The sequence below is a fragment of the Rissa tridactyla genome, chromosome 5, assembly GCF_028500815.1.
Source record: "Rissa tridactyla isolate bRisTri1 chromosome 5, bRisTri1.patW.cur.20221130, whole genome shotgun sequence".
Classification (NCBI taxonomy): Eukaryota; Metazoa; Chordata; class Aves; order Charadriiformes; family Laridae; genus Rissa; species Rissa tridactyla.
Window position 1 is genome coordinate 21,759,318 of NC_071470.1, and position 19,657 is coordinate 21,778,974.

General features: G+C 36.5%; 1 protein-coding gene across 2 annotated transcripts in view; it reads left to right on the forward strand.

The window, feature by feature from the left end:
• The window catches only part of DHX15 (DEAH-box helicase 15), a 47,509-nt gene that overhangs the window by 12,384 nt on the left and 15,468 nt on the right, over window positions 1-19,657 (forward strand). For both annotated transcript variants that reach the window (XM_054201991.1, XM_054201992.1), the window contains exons 4-9: window positions 948-1,107; window positions 1,544-1,762; window positions 13,008-13,175; window positions 17,245-17,331; window positions 18,928-19,077; window positions 19,242-19,350. In XM_054201991.1, coding sequence (XP_054057966.1) covers window positions 948-1,107; window positions 1,544-1,762; window positions 13,008-13,175; window positions 17,245-17,331; window positions 18,928-19,077; window positions 19,242-19,350 — 893 coding nt within the window. The remainder of the gene's footprint in view (window positions 1-947; window positions 1,108-1,543; window positions 1,763-13,007; window positions 13,176-17,244; window positions 17,332-18,927; window positions 19,078-19,241; window positions 19,351-19,657) is intronic.

Here is a 19,657-nt window from a genome sequence, read left to right on the forward strand (position 1 = left end):
ATGGGTCATTCCTCCTTGAGAAATCACGGCACCATATGGAAATTAATTTTAAGTCATCCATAAAGAAGGGGGTGATCTGAAGAAGTACTTTTATGATTAAGGTGCTATTCAGAATAAAGCCCTTCATCATTCAATTTCTTTTCATGTATGCATTCAGCCCACCTTTGTCTGTGGTATCTTCCTACTCGGGGTAATCCTGGTTAAGTGCAGTAGCTTACTTCAGTAAGGAGAACTACTGCAACATTTCAAAACTGGCCTATACCTGACTCTGCAACACATAATCTGTAGTGGTTTAGTTGCCAACTGTTCTAGATTTGCTGTGCTGTGTAGGTGGAACCAGGCCCGCTTCATACGTCATTTGCAGATGGCATTCAGCATGCTCAGTTAAAAAGGATTCCACGTAGTGTGGTTCAAGGACTAGTGCTTTTCTATCAAAAGATGTCATCTTCTCTCTTGCTTATACAAGTAGTTGAAGGCTGGGAATAAAGTTAATGTGTAAAAAGAAATTTAACTGATGTGGAAAAGTGAACAGATGATCTGCAATCAGAAGAGGGGAGAAACAATTGCAGAAATAGTATTTCTAGGATTTCTGAGGATTTTTTTCCCATTCTTTTCCTGTGTCTGATTATAGACCTGGAAGTCTGCCACTAATAGTCTACAAACTAGTTATATATGTTGCTCAACCTTGTTCCTCCTTCCCTTTTTTTTTTTAAAGCTCCCCCCCCTCCCCCCCGTCCCAGATTTCACTTACGCTCTGCAGTAATTTCTATTTGAAAAGTTAAAATAGGCTTGTTAGGCTTTTTAGCTTGTTGGAAATAGTTTACTGATGTTTATATTCTAAAAAAGTTGATTAAAGGCTTAGTTCAAGCAACCTAGTGAATGATATGGAAGAGGATTCTGTATCAGACTTACTTAATAAAATTTGTGTTGAAATTGTTTGTGTTCAGGTATATGACTGATGGTATGTTACTTCGTGAAGCAATGAATGATCCTTTGCTGGAGCGCTATGGTGTTATAATTCTTGATGAGGCCCATGAGAGAACACTGGCTACTGATATTTTGATGGGAGTTTTGAAGGAAGTTGTAAGGCAAAGATCTGATTTGAAGGTCAGTAATGATGAAGCCCAAGAGCATATAATTTCTGGTTGCAGGCATACCAAATAAGGTATCTGTGTGCTTACCATTACCTGATTTTTATAATCAACTAAAGTGTATCAACTGTGTTGTGGTTTGTTTTTTGTGTTTTTTTTTTTTTTTATCTAATGGTAGTCTTTATTGGAAAGGTAACTCTAGGAAATTCTTAATGCAATTTGTATTGAGGAAAATACTAGAAACAACACAATTGTAGTTTAACCTTTCTGTATTTGACTAGGAATTTTTTTGGACCTTCGTAACAAGTGTGCTGCATTCAGTTGATAAAAGTATGCTTAAATTGCAGTCAGCAGTTGAGTTTAGTTTCTTCCTATTACGTATTGTATGCATAATATCGCACAAATTCTTTTTAACCTTTGGAGTAACTTTTTTTTTTCCTTGAAATCTACAGGTTATAGTTATGAGTGCTACTTTAGATGCTGGCAAGTTTCAGATCTATTTTGATAACTGTCCTCTTCTAACTATCCCGGGTCGCACCCATCCAGTGGAGATATTCTATACTCCAGAACCAGAAAGGGACTACCTTGAGGCTGCTATTCGAACAGTGATCCAAATTCACATGTGTGAAGAAGAGGAAGGAGATCTCTTACTCTTTCTTACTGGACAGGAGGTACTTTCTTCATTTTTTTTTACGTATTATTCTATGCAGAAACTGTTTTAAGTGACTTGTGTAGACTGAAATGTTTTGTTCCCTTTTCTGTTTATCATTGGAGTGACCTCGGTCTTTCTACCTGTCGTACAGTTCAGGTCGTTAGTCATTATATGTATCTGTAATATGCTGTGCAAGCCCTTGTCTTACATGGATACTTCTAAAATAGAAACTCAGAGTGTGAATGCTGTGTTTGTACTGATGTGAACTCAGAAGTTCCGGGTATCCAGTAGCATCCACGTTTTGACTGAAAATGTAGTTTTGTGCACTTCTGGGTGTGTATTGCACAATTTATCTAAAGAATAACACTTTGCTTCTGCTACTTAGCTGTCAGGAGTAGTTTTAATAAAAATGCTTGGGTTTTGTTTTTTATGAACAGCTTTGAGTATTAGGTTGTAGTTTTTTCATTCTGTACCACAAATAGTGGGAGTTATGTCTCAGAAATGGACTCAGTGCCTTGCAAAAGACAATTGTACAAAAGCACTTAAACTAAACTACATCAGAAAAAGAGGATTTTCTGGAACTCTTAAATCCTTTGCTTCTTGAAATAAACTGGGGTGGTGGTGGGTGGGTTTTTGTTTTTCAGTCCTAATCTCTTGCTTTGAAGCTCTTTTGAGTGTCCCTATTAGTAGAATGAGATGGAGAAGAGGTAAAAAAACCCATAGGCATTGTGAAAGTTTACTTGACTGGGTCAACCTAAAATTAGTATTTTTAGTAGGGGGAGAAACGCAGCTAGCAAAAATGTTTTTCTGACTTGTTCTTAGTGCAGTCAGTCCTCTTGAAGAAAAAACCTTCAAAGGATGTGGAACAACTCAGTGTCTTTAATCATACACAATCTTAACTATGCCAAGGGGGGAAAAAAGGTACAAAAAACTTGTAATGCTAAAGGTATGCAGGCTTCTTGAGTAGATTTGCCAGTTGTGAAGATGTGTTGCCTCTTAGATGAGTTTTAAAGGACATTTTTGATTAAAATGTCCTCTGGCAGGTCATCTCCTCCCTTAGAAAACCAAAACAATGACTGTTGCTGTAAAAGCAGATACTCTAGGCTTTACATTTGTCCTTCTTTGTTTGGAGTGTTGCTGTGAGTTAAAGTACAGGTAGGGAAAAATACTTTAATGGTTGTGGCTTTGAAGTCTCCCTGTTTGGTTTTAGTTAGAAGTTCTAGTTCAGACTAGTGTGGCAGGTAATGTGAGAATTAGTGAAACAACTGTGGGTGAATGAACCAGTGGCAACAGACAACGCTGCTGTCCAGCTGATTTTGTTTTCTTACCAGGATGATAAATCAAGCTGGTCTTTAACCTTTCATGAAGAACAAATACTTGCCCTTCTAATTAGCAGCTGTAAATCATGTCCTTGCTACATCAGTTGTTATGTATTGCTCTAAAATATTTGTTCTAACAATTTGAGGGGGGGTGTGGCTGTCTTCATATGTTACCAGCTCTGAACACCACTCAAGTTTGGCAAATGGCTCTAGACCCAACTGGTCTAGTACCAAGGAGTGCTACAGAGGTACTCTGTTCTATTGTATGAACAAGATCTTTGATTTCCACTGGGTTAATTTACAGAACAAAATGTGATGTAAACAAATTTTTAATAAAATCATGCATGTAGTACATATGAATATGTACAGGTATAAACATGCAATTTATCTAACAATATCCCTGTATTAAAACTTGCATCCGTAAGCCACTATCCTCTGGTTTTTTTTGTCTAGAGTTCTCCACGTATCCATGGATGATACTGTTCAGGGGCACTGGAGTGGCTCTGTCTGCAGCTAGTCTGAATTTAACTAGTTAGCATGAAGCTGAAGTTGGGTTTAGCTTCTGTAGAGAAGCTTTGAGGGGTTATATTTGTTTTAATTTATGATGTTTTGGGGACTCTGAGGCCCACCTTTGAGCCTCATCGTGCATTCTACATGTGTACTACTGTTGAATCTGAAGTGATAGGATCTACTGTAATCTCAAGAAGTGGAAAGTGTGCTCTAGGTACCGCTACCACTAGTGGTTTGGGTTCAGTAGGTTTAGTAGCTCAAGTCTTGCCATTGATTTTTGCTGGGCAGAAATGCTTTGTTTTCCTTTTGGATTCTGGAAAACAATATGAACATGGTGCAGAATGATTTGATTGTCTTGTCAGAAAGATGCATTCTAGGTGAAACCATGCAAGTGTCAACTGTCTGAGGCTTCATATGAGGAGTAGTTGTGGTGGTCTAAGGCAGAATGAGGGTCCTTAGTAGCTACTGCCTTCAGTTCCCACTGAACTTGAAAGTAATTTTATATGAGCAGTAAGATGGATAGCAGTTAACTTGTACAGATTAGTTAAGACATAACGTTGATGGTGGAGCTTGGACATAGGGAAGATTCTGTGTTGTCAGGCCCAAAAATAAAAAAAAAAGTCTAAATACATTTGGAAACCAAAGGAATCTTAATTGTATAAGCCTGTTACTGGATGAATATAAAATTGTTGTTAATGGTGCAGAAATAAGTGTTCAATAAAGACTTCCTTCATGAATCCTGAAAGGAGGAAAAAGTACATGATTATGTTGCATGAACTGCTTTTCAGTCCATTAGTAACAAAAGAGGATGTTTTAAAAACACTTATTAGGAATAAACACTTTGAAACAGGACTTGTATCTCACAGTCCCTGTAAGAAGGAGAGCTCATCTGTTGATTTTTAAGAACAAACAAAAAACAACCCTGGTACATCAGGGAGGTTCCAGAAGATGGAAGTAATGTTAATGTTTCATGCTGATAGTTAAAAAAAAAAAAAAAAAAAAAAAAAAAAAAAAAAAAGGTATAACCTGGATAACTGTAAGCCGGGTTGCCTGACGTCAGTGACAGGCAAAACTGGAAACTCTGACAGGGAATTCTGTTCGCAAGGAAATCGTATAATTACATTTCAGTCAACATGTCTGTCTTAGACAATAGGTTTTGTCAAACTTGTTCTCAGTCATTGAGATTACAAATATGGTAGTCTAGTTGTGTAGATACACATTTGTTAAACTTTACTTTAAAATGTCTCAAGACTGGCTCACCTGCAGATCTCAGAGGTAGCTGGTTTATTGTCTACTGGAGTTCTGCTAAAACAGTATTAGATTTCACACTCCATCAAGATCAGTAATCTGAGAGTAGGTGTAAAATCCTTACAGATGAAACTCGTGGGGTGGGGGAGGCAGAAATAGTGACACAGAAACTGTATAGATCTATCTTGCATGTTTTGTTAATCTAGACACTCAGGAATGCCGCCCCAATACCCTTTTCTCTATAAAGCTAAATGCATCGTTACACGTTTAGGAGGAAGAATCCAGGCTGCACCTGGAGATTTGAAGTACAGATCAGCACTGTTTTTCTTGGTTGTAGATAAAAATACTGAAAAACATTGCTGTGAAGCTCTGTTGTCAGTGTTCCAGAAAGGTTTAAAATGGGATGTTAGTAAAACTGATGTTGGTGTAGAAAAGAGTTGCAAGATATTTCTGAGGTTTTGGTAGAAGGTTTTGGAAATGATTTATTTTAGAGGTACGCTTTTTTCATCACAGTGAGGCTAGTTAAGCACTGGAACTATGAAAGAAAGTAGCAGAGACTTTCTTATAAGGAAATTGAAGTCAAAATTGGACAACTTTTTTGGTCTCAGTGGTAGTGACTGGGTGAGGTTAAGGCAATAAATGTACTGGGCTGCAATAAACACGGGTTGTGTCTTATTTAGCCTTGCATACAAAGTATTAAGGGGTTGGGAAGCATAAACTGAAAGAAGTAATAATATTGATGCTGTACAAGTGCTAAAGGGAGCAAGATTTTTTTTTTTTCTCTTCATTCATTTGAGATGATGTCAATATTAAGTATTTCAAATAGACCACGTCAGAAAGATCCTGAATATAGGAATCGTGCTGAGACAAGTTCAGCTTTGACTTGTTGACAGAGCAGTTCTCAGTTATGGTTAAGTGTTGACTTGTTCCATGTACGACTTTTTTGTCTAAGTATGTTATTCTACAAACTTTTGTTTCTGAATTTGTATTCAGAGCATCTCCTGAAATGGTGCAGCTCTTGGGGCCAGTTCTGGCAGTAAACTATTGTTTCTTCTTTTTAGCTTGTAGCAGTTTGCTTTCATTCCTATAGGAAAAAAAGGAAATTAGTGAAGTTCCATATAGCTTTAAGGACAAAGACAAAATTTCTAGAAGGCTCACGATATCAAAGCTAGATGTGGCTGACAGTGCCCCTCTTTCTGATGGGAATTCAACAGAGAAGAGGGAGGATTAAGATGTCTGACAAATATTTCTGGTTAGGGAAGTCCTTTTTATTTATGCATTTTGTCTTTTCCCCGTGTACTCATTTTACACAACGAAAATTGTCATATACTTTTTTGGGCATTAGTTTCCTTCAGGGTTTAACAGTTATGTCTACTTCACTCATTTATCCAAGGTGAAGCTAAATCTAACTGTACATAGTGCAACAGCTGATCTGCTGTAGGTAAGACTGCCATCTCCTATTTAAAAAAGTTTAAAGTATGCACTAACTGGAGCATCCTGAAGTTTTGCTCACCTCATGAGATTCTTTGTAAGTGCTCCACATACAGGATCAACTGAAGAAAGGATTTCTGAAATAATGTTGCCAAGGACCATGTTTACAAAATCGTTGAATTCTGTTTTGCATGCCAAGTGCTCAAATTGTTCCATTAAATGTGCTTAAAATGACATCACTAGTCAACATCTTTCTGTAGAAACAGTTTTTCTGAAGATAATGAGATACAGTTTAGATCTTAAGACTGAGTGGAGCCTGACCAGCAAGTTAAATGGATGTTTACATACACCAGTTGGGCCTGTGAGCCAGAATGAATGCCAGCACTTGAAGTGCTTTGGTGGCTCAGGGTAACTTGCGGTCAGTCATTTGGTAACTCCTGTCGAGTATCAGTGTTGATTTCAAGCCTCATCCATGGCAGCATGGATGAGTCCTGCACGCAAACAAAAAGGAAGGGAATTCAGTTTAATGTTTGTTTTTTTTGACTACCGTTCAATGGAACTTCTTTATGTAAGACTCTTGACAGTGTTTGTTCAGCACAAACTTGCTTCTTAAAGATGTGGTGCACTAACTAAATAATATATGTAACCGTGCCTGTAATTCCTTTCCGTTTCTCTTCTTGCTAATAGTAACCTTTCAGTATGAGCACCTCACTTCTTACTGCAGAAATATCATCAGGAAAAGAAATGAAAGTGAATTTCTACCGAGCATTCGGTTTGAATAGTGTAATAAAGACTTTATTTTCAACAGCAGATAAAGAAAAAAAAATCTACTGTGCATGATAAGAAGCAAAATTGGTCTCTTTTGGGGTTAATTTTGTACAGCTCCTTTTAGATGAACTGCTAATGATATGTTCAGATCCTTAGTTTTTGCTGCAGAGCTAGGGAATATTAAGTATTGGAGCAGCGAGATGATAAACTTCAGCAGTGGAGATGCGGTGTTGGAGGCAGCTGGGGAGGTATTGGTTTGCGGTTCATTTATTTCTGAGCCTCTTTTTCTTATCTGTGTGTTCTGACAGAGCCTAAGGAAACAATGTGTTTCTAAATTAAACTGGCCCAGACCATCTTTAAAAGTCGCACCTAGAAGATTTTCTGTGATAAGGCTTTCAAAAGTGAGATCTATTAGAAAAAGAAGAGCATTACTAAATATTATTTAGTCATGTGAACTCCTGTGCATGCTTTTAGTCTTGTTAGTATTTACTTATGCAAATCAAAGAGAATGGGGGGGAGAATTGGGTGTCATTTAAGCACTAGTCCTGTAAGTGGTACTCTTGAAGTTAAGGCATAGGAAATCTATCAGTTCTGTCCCTCGGTTTTGAATGCCGACAGCTTTTCATCGTGTCTTCCCAGATCATTTCTATCATGCTGAAGAAATGGGCTTCTTCTGGAGACCTTCCAGTTGCCGCGTTCCCATGCTGTCCTTTGAATGTGGAAGTTTTTATATTTACTTCCTGTACTGAGGGGTAAAAAGGAAAATTTGTCACTGTTAATGGTGACAGAAGAAAGAGTTATTTAGTTTTACAAATAAGAGGGGTGTGAATTCAGCTCTACCCTATGTCTCTTATTCTAGCTGAAGTAGTTTTTCTGCATGTTCTGGGGTGAGGGATGGAAACAGTACTGAGCAGTATGAGAGAGAGATAAAAGACAAAGGGGCAGACTGTGAAAAGACAATCTTGAGCATTAAAGAAACTGACCTGCAGCTAGTGCTTTCTGTGATTAAACTGTTGCAAAGAGGTAAGAGGCTGTTGACTAGGGAGCAGCGTTCAGTACTCATTGTACGAAGAGTTACAGTCCAGCAATTTTAGCTGTGAAATCTTTCCAGCTGACACTGAATATGTTTATTTCACTTAATGGTTAAAAGTGCTTTGGACTACTTAATTTTGACCACAACCGGAAGCATTAAATACACTTCCTTTAGGCCTGAAAAAAACTATAGCTCTTTAGTTTGCTTTGTTGAAACGGTTAGATGTGTAACCTTTGTCAAAGCGTGTGCATGCTTTGTGTGCTGTTACTGTAGTACTTAACAGTGTTCATGGGTGAGTGTGTGTGTGTCAGGACTGCCATTTTGGCTTTTGAGTACTTGTATGTGTAGTTATACACGCTTACGTGAAGTTTTCTCACAGTATTTCACTGGACCTGGAGCAAAAGTTCTGCTCTGTGTCAGCTTGGATGATTTAACATAACCAGTTATTTCACTTGTAGATGTATTGATCTGCCCCAAGAAGAGAAAAATAAAGAAAGCACCATGCTTTTAATTTCTTTGGAACTTGATATGAATAGCAGGCATTGCTGTCCCCATCCAGAGAATGATGAAATTTAATATAAGCGGCAATCCTGGCATTCTTAAAATCCAGGACTCGTTTTGTCAACAGGCTTCAAACTTGGAGTTCCCCTCTGGTTTGTTAGATCTTTGCATTTCTAGCTGCCCAGAAACGCAGGTTCAGTGAGAGGAATAAAAAATATGGCATTCAAGGGGTTTGTGGTTTTTTTTTTTTTTCTAGGCACTAGTCATCAACCTGCCTTTTCTTTGGAAAAGTGGGTTAAGATGGAGTAAAAATCCTGTCAGATTCAGGAGGCATAAGTAACCTACTTACTGTTATGTGGAAATATAGGCGGCTGCACTACTATTTCTAATAAATCAGAGGGAAACTGTTGCTTTGTTTCCTAACAAGACACTGCTGAGCGTTGGTTCCCACGCAGACTTAAGTCTTGCTGAAATTCGTGGCACAGCAAGCTCCCGTTGAAACCCTAAAACTTTTTTTGACGTCTCAGAATTGCTTTCTGATACTTAAACTCCTGAAATCCACCTAATGTGACGGGTAGTCTAAATATTGCCTGTTGTATACCAGTTGTTTGAAAACCAAGCAGCCTGCTCAGGATTGTGCATAGAACCAGCCTTAATCACACTAAGTTCTTGGAAGAAATGCCATTTAAATTGGCTTAAATTTGATTTAATAATAATAATAATCTTGTTTAAATTCTTTTCCTGGTTACTGGATTTTTTTCCTTTTGTAAACTATCTTTATTTAGCTGTGGGTACAAAATACAAATTGTTGACTCTCAGTTGGATGTTTACATGACTTTGTTTTTCCTGGTCGAAAAATATTCACCACCCCATTAACTCCTTGATCGCTAGTATATCCATAAAAAGAAATATTTTTCTCTTTGCTGATTCTTGTCTGTCTTTGGAGCTTTTCCAAGGAGAATTGCTTATGCTGTTTAGGGTGTAGAAGAATGCTGAGGACTCTATTAATATTCAAAGCGTGCTACCATGGAGCTCTTAACTGCTCCTTGATTCTGGTTTCCATAGTGTTGCAGCTGAGCTATAGATACTGTACACGTATCGGTAGTTCATTTTGATTGGATCAAGCAACAAGTTTTAAAAAACTTTACATAATAGACTTCCTGGGACAATTCTGATGACTAGATGTTGTGAAGTATAGGTATGTTGAGTGTATGTGGCACTTGTAACTTGAGATATATGAACATTTTAGCTAAATGTAACATTTCCTTTTTGTAGTTTGTTTGCTGTTTACCTTTTGGTAGCTGTGTATCCTTTGACCCTGTGTCTGTTCCTGCTTCCATTACCCTGGTATCGGTTATCGCAGGTAGTCAGTGTGATAGTCAGGGCTCTGAGGAATTTTTTCAGGCATAATATAAATGCAAGGCAAGTTCCTTTTCTTCCTCCAGGAAGAAAAACATCCTCTTACGTTTGGGTTGATGGAATGACCCCTCTTCAAAGGGTTTTGTAATTGGTTTGGAGTAGATGGTGTGCAAATACTTAAATGTGTGTGCTTTTTTGTGTTTTTTGGTTTTTTGTTGTTGTTTGGTTTTTTGGTGTTTTTTTAGTGTTTTTTTTTTTTTTGAAAGCATTTCATACTTGAGTAAGTCAGGACTATTGAATTGGACTTGCCGGATCTTCAGAGTATTAAAGTTAGGATTGTGCTTTCAACTGTATCTGTCATATCTCCACACTTAAATGTTTTTATGTGATACAAATGAATCTTTTAACACCTAAATGAATCCTTAATACTTTCAAACTATTCTTACTACGTGTAGGAAGAATGTGGTCTAGTGGGAGGTGTCCCTGCCCGTGGCAGGGGGACTGGACTTAGATGGTCTTTAAGGTGCCTTCCAACCTAAACCATTCTATGATTCTGTATGCCTTCTAGATTGTGTACTTTGGCATGCCAGTTTTAGTTGTCTGCTGGAATTGGAGGGTGGCTGTGGATACAGTTGAAGGAGAGATGCTGTTTTCTGCCAGTGTTGTAAATGAAATGAAACCACCCTTTTTTTTTTCTTTACCCTTTTTTATTTTTTTTACATTAAAACAATTCAGTACTAAAGAATTCTCTTTTACTGTCTTTAGATGAGTGGCAGTGGCTTTTGGTGACTTGCATTTTTCTTTCGGCAGTTTATGATGAGAGGTCTGTAGTTACCTCTGCAAATCTGCAGAGACCAATGGTTATATATGCACTTGTCATCTCTATTTTGAAGTATTTTAATGAGCCCTGATTAGGGATACTTTGAAACTGCATGAGGAAACTCTAGGGAGAAACAACACTTTTATCTCTTTTGAAAGATGGTAGGTGGCTGTGAACACATGTGGCCTGAAAAGTGTGGTGCTTTCATTTATCACTGCTTGCTTGTATTTTGCTATCTCTTAAGTATCAAACTGTCCTGGAGTCTCCAGTCATTACTGTTGAAGATTAAGCATCCTGTCCAGTATCAGAGCTTTCCCAATTACACAGTGTAATCTGCTCAAATTTCATGAAACAGTGTAGTGACCTTTAGATCAGGAACTAAGGTCTGTGCTGTATTTTTGTTTTAGCATTTGGCTTGTGGGGTTTTGTTGGTGTGTTGGGTTTTTTTGTTGGTTTGTTTCTTTTTTTAAAGATACAGTCTGATTCTGTGTTAAGTATTTAACAGGCTCAAGCGTCAGCTTGTCAAGACTGAATTGGTGCAAAGTTGAGAGGGAGTCTCTGTTGCTGCCTAGTTAGTCAACTATTTACTTATAACATGTTGTCTTTTTATATAAGCACCATTGTTAAAGTACTGAGCTCCTGTGTATGATCTGTCAATTGAGTTAGGTTTTTCCTTTTCATTGGGAGGCTGTTACTGAGCTTAAAGGGAGTTATCAACAGAATACTAGGTATTGACATCTGTGTAAAGAAATTAATTCTCTGTTACTAAACCAGTAGGGGGCATTCCAGCTCAGTTTCTTCTATGCCTCTTACATTTTATGAAGGGTGTGTTGGATTTGTTGGCAAAGTGCACCTTTGTTTAAAAGGTTTTTGTAAATATCTGCACTTCATTCAAATTGGCAAGATAATGCCAAAAAGCGTTAGGCGTACTATTAAAGGTCTCTTTGACAAAATGAAGGCTCTTCCTCTTTAATGTTATGCTTACATTAATTATATGTGCTGATCAATACAGAACATGATTATTGTATTGTCTGTGCTACTTCAAAACGTACTCAATACAGTTGCGCTGAAAACTTAAGTCTCTTTAAGAAGAAATGAGAAAGACCTAGATTTGTTCCAGGATCTATCTGAATTTATGGTTCCTAAAAAGGAGTCTGCTTTTGTTTTTCTAATTGCAGAGTAAAGCAGTAATTTTATAGAGCCTTTAGGTTAACCTGTTCTGTGTATTTGCTTGTATTAAGCATCACCATCACTTCAGCTTCAGGCTGGTGAATTATTTGTGATAAGGGAGGTCTGGCCTCTTTTCTTGGGCTATATTGTAGCTATTTTTTGCTTTTGCCTACTGTTCCTTCTTGTCATGATCACTTCATTCTTCCGTCAGTGGTTCAGCTGAAATATCAATAGTTGGTAAGTGTGCCTCTTAGTTATACCAGTGGAGGTCCTGTTGTGATTTTTAAGTTGAAGTTAATGAATTGTATTATTCATTAACCTAAATTTCTGTGCGCTTTAATTTTCATTAAATCTTGTCATAACTGTAGGTCACCTAGCTGCCTTAAATATAGGTGTTTTTTTAAAATTAAATGGAATTATAAATGATTGAGCTGTGGTGAACTTTTTTTTGTATGGTAGCTAGTCAGAAAGTAAGCTAGAAAATAAGAAGGTAAAATTACAGCATGAAAAACCTTTCATCTTGAGAGTATTTCACTGACTTTTCTTAAGCTTAAATGGGATGACAGTTAATTTTAAAGTAAAATCTGAAACTCTGAATTGAGAGGTTTGGTTTTGAGCATCCATGTTTATACTGTAAAGGTGTTTGTTCTCATTAGGTACAATGAAGCAAATCTTCCATATAATTGCATTAGTGATATGTGACATTAAAGCTTAATTGGCTTATTTTAACTATCTTGCACATCAATTTCTTTTAGATTGTGAAAATTGAAAAGGTCGTGAGTGCGGTTTAATATTCCAGGGTGAGAGATTTCAATTTTAGGACAATTTGCAGAGAATTAATTAGGAAACATGACTAAAAGAAAAAGGATGTTGAATGCAAATTAGGCTGTTCATTAGAGTATAGAAGCTGAAGCATCTTAAAGTATTGTGGAAATTTGATTGCAAATTCAGTAAGCACCTTGATTGATTTTTTTCTTTTTAAATTATTGTTATTGTAATTGTTCTTCAGGGTGTAGACTTAATATAATTATCATAAGGCACTCTAAAATAAAATATGCTGCCTTTTTCATGGAGTTCTCTTTTAACCAGTATTTCTGTTTTGCAGGAGATTGATGAAGCCTGCAAGAGGATAAAGCGTGAAATTGATGATTTAGGCCCTGAAGTTGGTGACATCAAAATCATTCCATTGTATTCCACTCTTCCTCCGCAGCAACAGCAAAGGATTTTTGAACCTCCCCCACCTAAAAAACAAAATGGAGCAATAGGAAGAAAGGTAAGTAGTATGCTGTTCAGGAACTAGCTACTCACAGTCGTGTGGGCAGTTTCAGCTGTTTTAGATGTATTTGGACAGCAACAAGTAGAAGGCTTTTTTGATGAAGCCTTAATAATCCAAGATTTTATCACATTAAAATTTTTTAAGATAACTTGGAGTTTGTTTCTCAGTGAAACTCAAAATTCTGGCTTTCATCTGTAAGGCCAGAATGTTCTAGTAACAATTTGGTTTGAGTGAATGGGAGTGGCATTGATTTAAGTTTCTTGTAAGAAATCCAACCAGTCAGATTAAATACTGAATTTGACAACCACGTGATTTGTGGGGAGGAATGGGATTTTTCTCCCTAAATTATTATTCTGAGGCATCCTTTTTTTGGAAACAAAATGGAGTATCTCTTCAAGGGATAGCAGGTTTTGTCTGTTTCTCAAGGTTTTTGAGAAGGTGCAAGTTAAGACAAGTACATTTAAGTGTTAGGTTTGTGTTTTCTGTAGTAGTAAGCAACGGATGGAGGTTCTTTCATTTGGGCAAAATAGATTGAGAAAAACTTGAAATGGCACTAGTGAATGAATGTTCTTCATAAAATTAATAGTTCCATTCCTTGAATGGTCACATAAACTACACTAGAAACTATGTGGTTATCTCTTTAAAATTGAACATTTGGAAGGAGTCTTAATAGAGCGTCCTGAAGTTAAACTAATGCTATATGAAACTGTAGTGATCACAAAGTTAAGATTCTGAAGGTCAAAGCTGAATCATACTATCTGCTCTAGGCAGGGTTTGTTCCTTGATTATTTGGTTTTTTGTGCAGTACAGTGCATGTAGAATACTAGTGACAACTTTCTAGTGTTCTGGAAGAATAAATCACTTAATAAATTTAGTGAAAGGATCCTCTTTTTCCTATTGAAGTTGATTGCGAAAGCATTCAATCTGAAATCATGAAACTAATGCTGCAACAAGATTGTATTAGCAAATGACTTGAATGAAATTGTTTTTCAGTGATGAAGAAGTGATAGCTGTGTATTTCATTAAATTTTCATTCATGTTTAAAACTGTGCACTTAAAAATGGGCAGTTTCTGGGTTTCTTGATAAGAGAATAACAGGTGCAGCACGTAGCTTTCATTGTGTTGAACTGACAAAGCCAAGTGTACCAGTGTCGAAGAGGAAGACACCCTAAATGTAGTAATGACTTTACTACAAGAAAAATTGCCATGCTGGAAAGGTATCAGCTGTAGGCAAAAGTAGGCATGAAATATGTAAGCAATGGATTCAGACCTATAAAGCCATTACGGTGTTTTGTTTTGTTGTTTGTTGTATTTTTTGTTTTGTTTTTTTTTAAACAAAAGATCACTTTTCCTCTTTGCCTGCTATGACTGAAATGTTCTGGCTTCTGTGTTTTGGTTTTTATCTCCATAACAAATCTAGCAATGAGTTGAAAGTGTGTCTGTGTGTTGTAAATTTGTTTAAATGTTGTTTTAGTTTCAGTCTTAGTGATCGTGATATGTGAAGTAGGACCGTGTGTTGCTGTGCCTCCACTATCTTACAAAATGTCTGCTTTCACAGACTCTCCTGTGGGAGTTGAACCTAGTTTTTCGAACTGCTGAGGAGAGAGAGCTAGCAGGAGGTCTGAATCGTTTTAAAGGCTTTAATGGTCATAAAAACTAAGTGAGGTCCTTACAGTATTTGAATAAGTATCTTCTGAGCTTTAACTTTGTGAAAGAAAAGTAATATACTGGAAGTCTTGTGGCATCTTGCACCAGTAGTGATGGTAACAGCTAGTACTGATACAGCTTGATAGCTTAGCACTTTTTTGTCCTCTCAGATGTGCTAGGCAAGATCAGCTATTATTGTAAGAAGTCTTAAGATTAAAGATGATAAAATGATGATAAGATGATAACTAGTTACAGTTAATCAGAGTATTTCATTTATATTGTGGAGGAAGATAAAGATGACTTAAGAAGGAGCCTTCTTACTCCCCTTTCCTGTCTTATCCCTTTTTTCCAAAATGCGTTCTATTTTCTTTCAGGAGTCTTAAGCATTACTAGTTAGTACATATGCAATATAGACTTTTATAAATAGATAATATGTATATTTTAATATTCAAAATAACCTGCTTAAATTGATCTCTGAAATTCTTTGGTGTATCAAGTGGTTGATACTTAAAAACATTTTTAACGTAACCATTTCAGTAATTGCAAAATGGCAGTTACATACAATTTATTGTTTTACGTAGTTTAGCACTAATTTTCATTTGTTTGATTTCCAGGTAACTTTGATTTAGGCTTGAAAGATGTGGGGTAACTTCCTCAAGTTTTTTTCTTAAATTTCATGTGGTTTTATATTCATTAGTTGTGGATTTTAAGCAATGTGATTTTAACAGATGAGATCAGTACATACAGCAGAATCCACTGTATAAATAACTGTGATTTCCTTCTAACTTTGGAAAGTTCTGTACAATTCAAGTACAAATAAATTGCTGGACCTTTGTGGACTTAAGCATGCTAACAGTACTGAGTTATTGGTATTGAAGTGTCCTAATAGAAATTGGTGGTTAAAATCAGGACCAAAACCTGCTCTGTAATTGGTATTTGAACGTTATGGGTATGGATGTTTCTGTACATTAGTAGACCTGGAAAAAGCAGAGACTTTTTAGATAAGGTACACTCTGTAACACCAAGCTGAATGTAGATCAACTAGTCTTTTAACATGGGAGTGCTAGTTTAATTTGCATATTTAATGACTTGCAATTTTTTTATGAAAATGTATTGTGCTTTTGTATCAGCACTTAATTGCATTTATGTTTGTGGCTTTTATCTCTGAACTAATCTGTGCAGGTTAGCTGTGAATGGAAGGTATATGGGATTTTTTTTGGGTTGGGGAGTTGTAAGTAGCACATCATTTCAGGGTGGAATACTGTAATTCCAAATAATTTCTTTTTTTTTTTTTTTTCCCCACCCCACTGAATTATTGCTTTCAATATATAGTAGTATTTGGGGAAGCTTAGACCTTAAGTCTGCTTAAGAAAAGACAAGCTGAGAGTAATAAGTAGCTGACTGGCAAAGCGATCAGCCAGGAGGAAGAGAAATCAGCAGGATTATCAATCTAGTCCAGCCACTGGCTTCATTGTAATTCTGAACAAATTGTTAGGGGTCTCTGAAATTCTAATTGCTAAACTGAAAACAATGACAGAATGCTCTGAAATTAAGAGGTGAAAGGTAAGTAGTTCTTATGAAGTGCTGAATGGGTTTTGGGTCTTTTCTGAGGTAGCTGATTCAACTTGCTGCTAATATGTGATTTTGATGTGGTCACTACTGGGATGAGAGCTAATGGTACCTATACACTGTTACCCTGCATCTCTGGACATAAAATTTAAATGATGGCAAATCAAGCTTCGGAACTCGGATATCACCTTTGCTTTAATTTTGGCATGAGACTTAACCTTCAGAAAGTTTATGGAAACTTAAGAATGTAATCTTAAAAATACGTAAAGATGTTTGAATATCTGGTAATTTAAACGACAAAGTTGAAATTAAATCTGTGTTGTTCAGGATTTTAGCTGAATGTATTGATAAATGCTTTATTCCAAACAAAGTAAAATAATATACTGTGCTGGTACAGTTATATAACCTTTGATTTTAATATTATTTAATCAGTTTGCCCTTTTTAGGCTTTTAAAAACAAAAAAAAAAAGTTTAAAAGCTGGAATTAACCAATGATGTTAAAGGGATCCAGTGTAAGTTGTGGGGGTTTTTTTGTGTGGTTTTTTTTTTTTTTTTACCAGAGATGTGAGAAAAACTTTGAAGTAAAATATTTGCTCTTCTGTTTCTTTTTCTCAAAACTAACACTTGTTACAATGTTAATAGAGATGCAGGGGAACAGAAACAGTGGACAAAAATTGCTCTCATTTCAGTAGAAGCTCATCTAGATCTGGTTGATTTCAGATCATCCTGTAAAAGTGTTGGAGCACAGTTTTGGTAGTTATTGGTGAAGTGAAGGAAAGTGCTGAAAATTCTTGGTGCAGAAATAGAATCAGGTCAAAGAGGTTACACTTACTATTTTGTTTTCCAACAGGTGGTTGTGTCCACCAATATTGCTGAGACATCATTAACAATAGATGGTGTTGTGTTTGTGATTGATCCTGGCTTTGCAAAACAGAAGGTAAATACTATTTTGATTTCTCTTCCTTTGTAGTAGGAAAGACACTGGAATCTGGTTTGCTTGGGTAACTCTTCCCTTTGTAAACACTGCTAGGTCTTGTCCCAGTTGAAGTCTTGACCCTGGTTGTTTTATTTTTGTTTTGTTTTTAACTTACGGTGGGTTTACACTTAGTCTGCAATCTTTAGATGTCTAGAGCAGTCCAAAACAATGCAGCACAGAAGAATTCTATTTTCAAAAAAATTAAATGTGACTTTAAGAGTTAGGCCTGGAATATGAATTTGCTAGATACTCTAGGAAGTGTGGTTTTGTACTGTGTGTCTATGCTTGAGAATACTCAGAAATCATGTGAAAGTAAATAAAAATGTTGCTAGAAGCCACCTGTTCTTTTAAGTCATGTTAACATAGAAAACTCCAGCACTAAAATGAGAAAAGAGAAATGATACCTAGGGTGTTGCTGTTTCTTGTCAGTACTGATCATGTACTGTTGCAGCCCTGAGGATTGTCCTCAAGCTTGTGTTGTGTTTTTTGGATCCTGAGGTGTTCAGAGGAACTGAAATAGCTTGCCTACAGTAGTCAACCCAATAACTGAAGAAAGAATGAAACACAAATCTCTTAACCTTCATTTAGTTTTTTCACTAACTATAACTGTCCTTATAACTTGGTTTCTTAGACTTTTCCTTTAATGCTCATACACATTATCAGCCTCTTAAACTTTTGCGAAATGAGAGATACAGCAGAATATAAATACAGTCACTACATCTTCATACGCAAGTTTCAGTCACCATTTAGACTGAGGCTTTTTCAAAAGTAGTTCTTATACTGGAAAAATACCTTCTGTAATAAGAAGTAGTTTTTGTACATGTTTTATACCTGTTCACACCAGGACGTTGTTAAAACAAGGACCAAAGAACATCTTGAACTGAAGGTACTATCTGACTATTGCATTGGGTTTTTTACAGTATATTCTTTTCCATGAGGCCTATTGAGTTGGCAAGACTGCTGTTTATGTATGACTGCAATGGAAATTTTACAGTAAATTCCAGCTTATATTTTGTACTGTGGCAGTCTGCATGTACCCTTGAAATAGTCTTGCTTTGTCATCGGTCTGATTTTCACAGTTGCGTTCAAGCTTAATGTTAGATTTTTCTGACCTCTAGAACTTTATTATTCAACCTTATAATTGTATCAAGACAGCTTTTTTTTTCCCCATGGAATTATTTGAGCATCAAGAGTGTGTTTAGCACTCCATAGAACAAATTGGACACATTCCTTCTGCCATGAAAATCTTATCTAAAAATACACACATTTAAGGAGGACAGGGAGCCTGGCAGGAGTTGTTGTTAACAAATGAATAAAAAGTAAATGCTGTTCTCTAGGCAGTTGTATTTTTGAAGCTTTCTGTCGCCGATCCAAAGGCTTTTGCAGCCAATTTTTTTTTTTCTCCTTTTAGATACATACAACTTGTGATTTCGTAGTCAGAAGCTGTGTTTGAAAATAAGTTTAAAGCAGTCTTTATGGTTTTTTAGATAGTTGTCTTATCCACAAGTGGTTTTCACTCTCTTCCTTCTTTCCTGCTCTGATTCCACTTTCAAATAGGTATACAATCCTCGTATCAGAGTGGAGTCTCTCTTGGTGACTGCGATTAGTAAAGCTTCCGCTCAACAGCGAGCTGGCCGAGCTGGTCGTACTAGACCAGGCAAGTGCTTCAGGCTTTATACGGAGAAGGCTTACAAAACTGAAATGCAGGTAAGATTACTTTTTTTAGATTGCATATGTAAGAACATCTGAAAGATAACAGGTAGTCGGGTGCCATGCTACCAGATGTAATCGGAATTTGAATGCTTGTGTAGTTCAACGTGTTTGGAAGAACAAGTGTCATGAATTTTCTTTTTTTTTCCCCTCCCACCCAGGACAACACATACCCTGAAATTTTGAGGTCTAACTTAGGATCTGTAGTATTGCAGCTCAAGAAGCTTGGTATAGATGATTTGGTGCACTTTGATTTTATGGATCCTCCAGGTAGTATCTATTTTCTATTTTATCTTGTCTACTGTGTTATGTTTTGTCTTCTGAAATCTTTATTTTGGTAAATGTTTTATATAACAACATGAGATAAATTCTTTTATTTTTTTTCACTGTTTTTATTGTAATCTGTAAGGAATGTCTTCTACTTATCCTGAAATTTAGTGCTCTGTGTCTTATCAAAACAAGCTTTTTATGTTTCTGTCTGCATAGCAGCTTTTAATCAAAACAAGGAATCTACTGAGTGCCCCTTACCTGCAGAGGATAAGGCAAAATTACGGGCATTAGAAAATTTATTACTTGA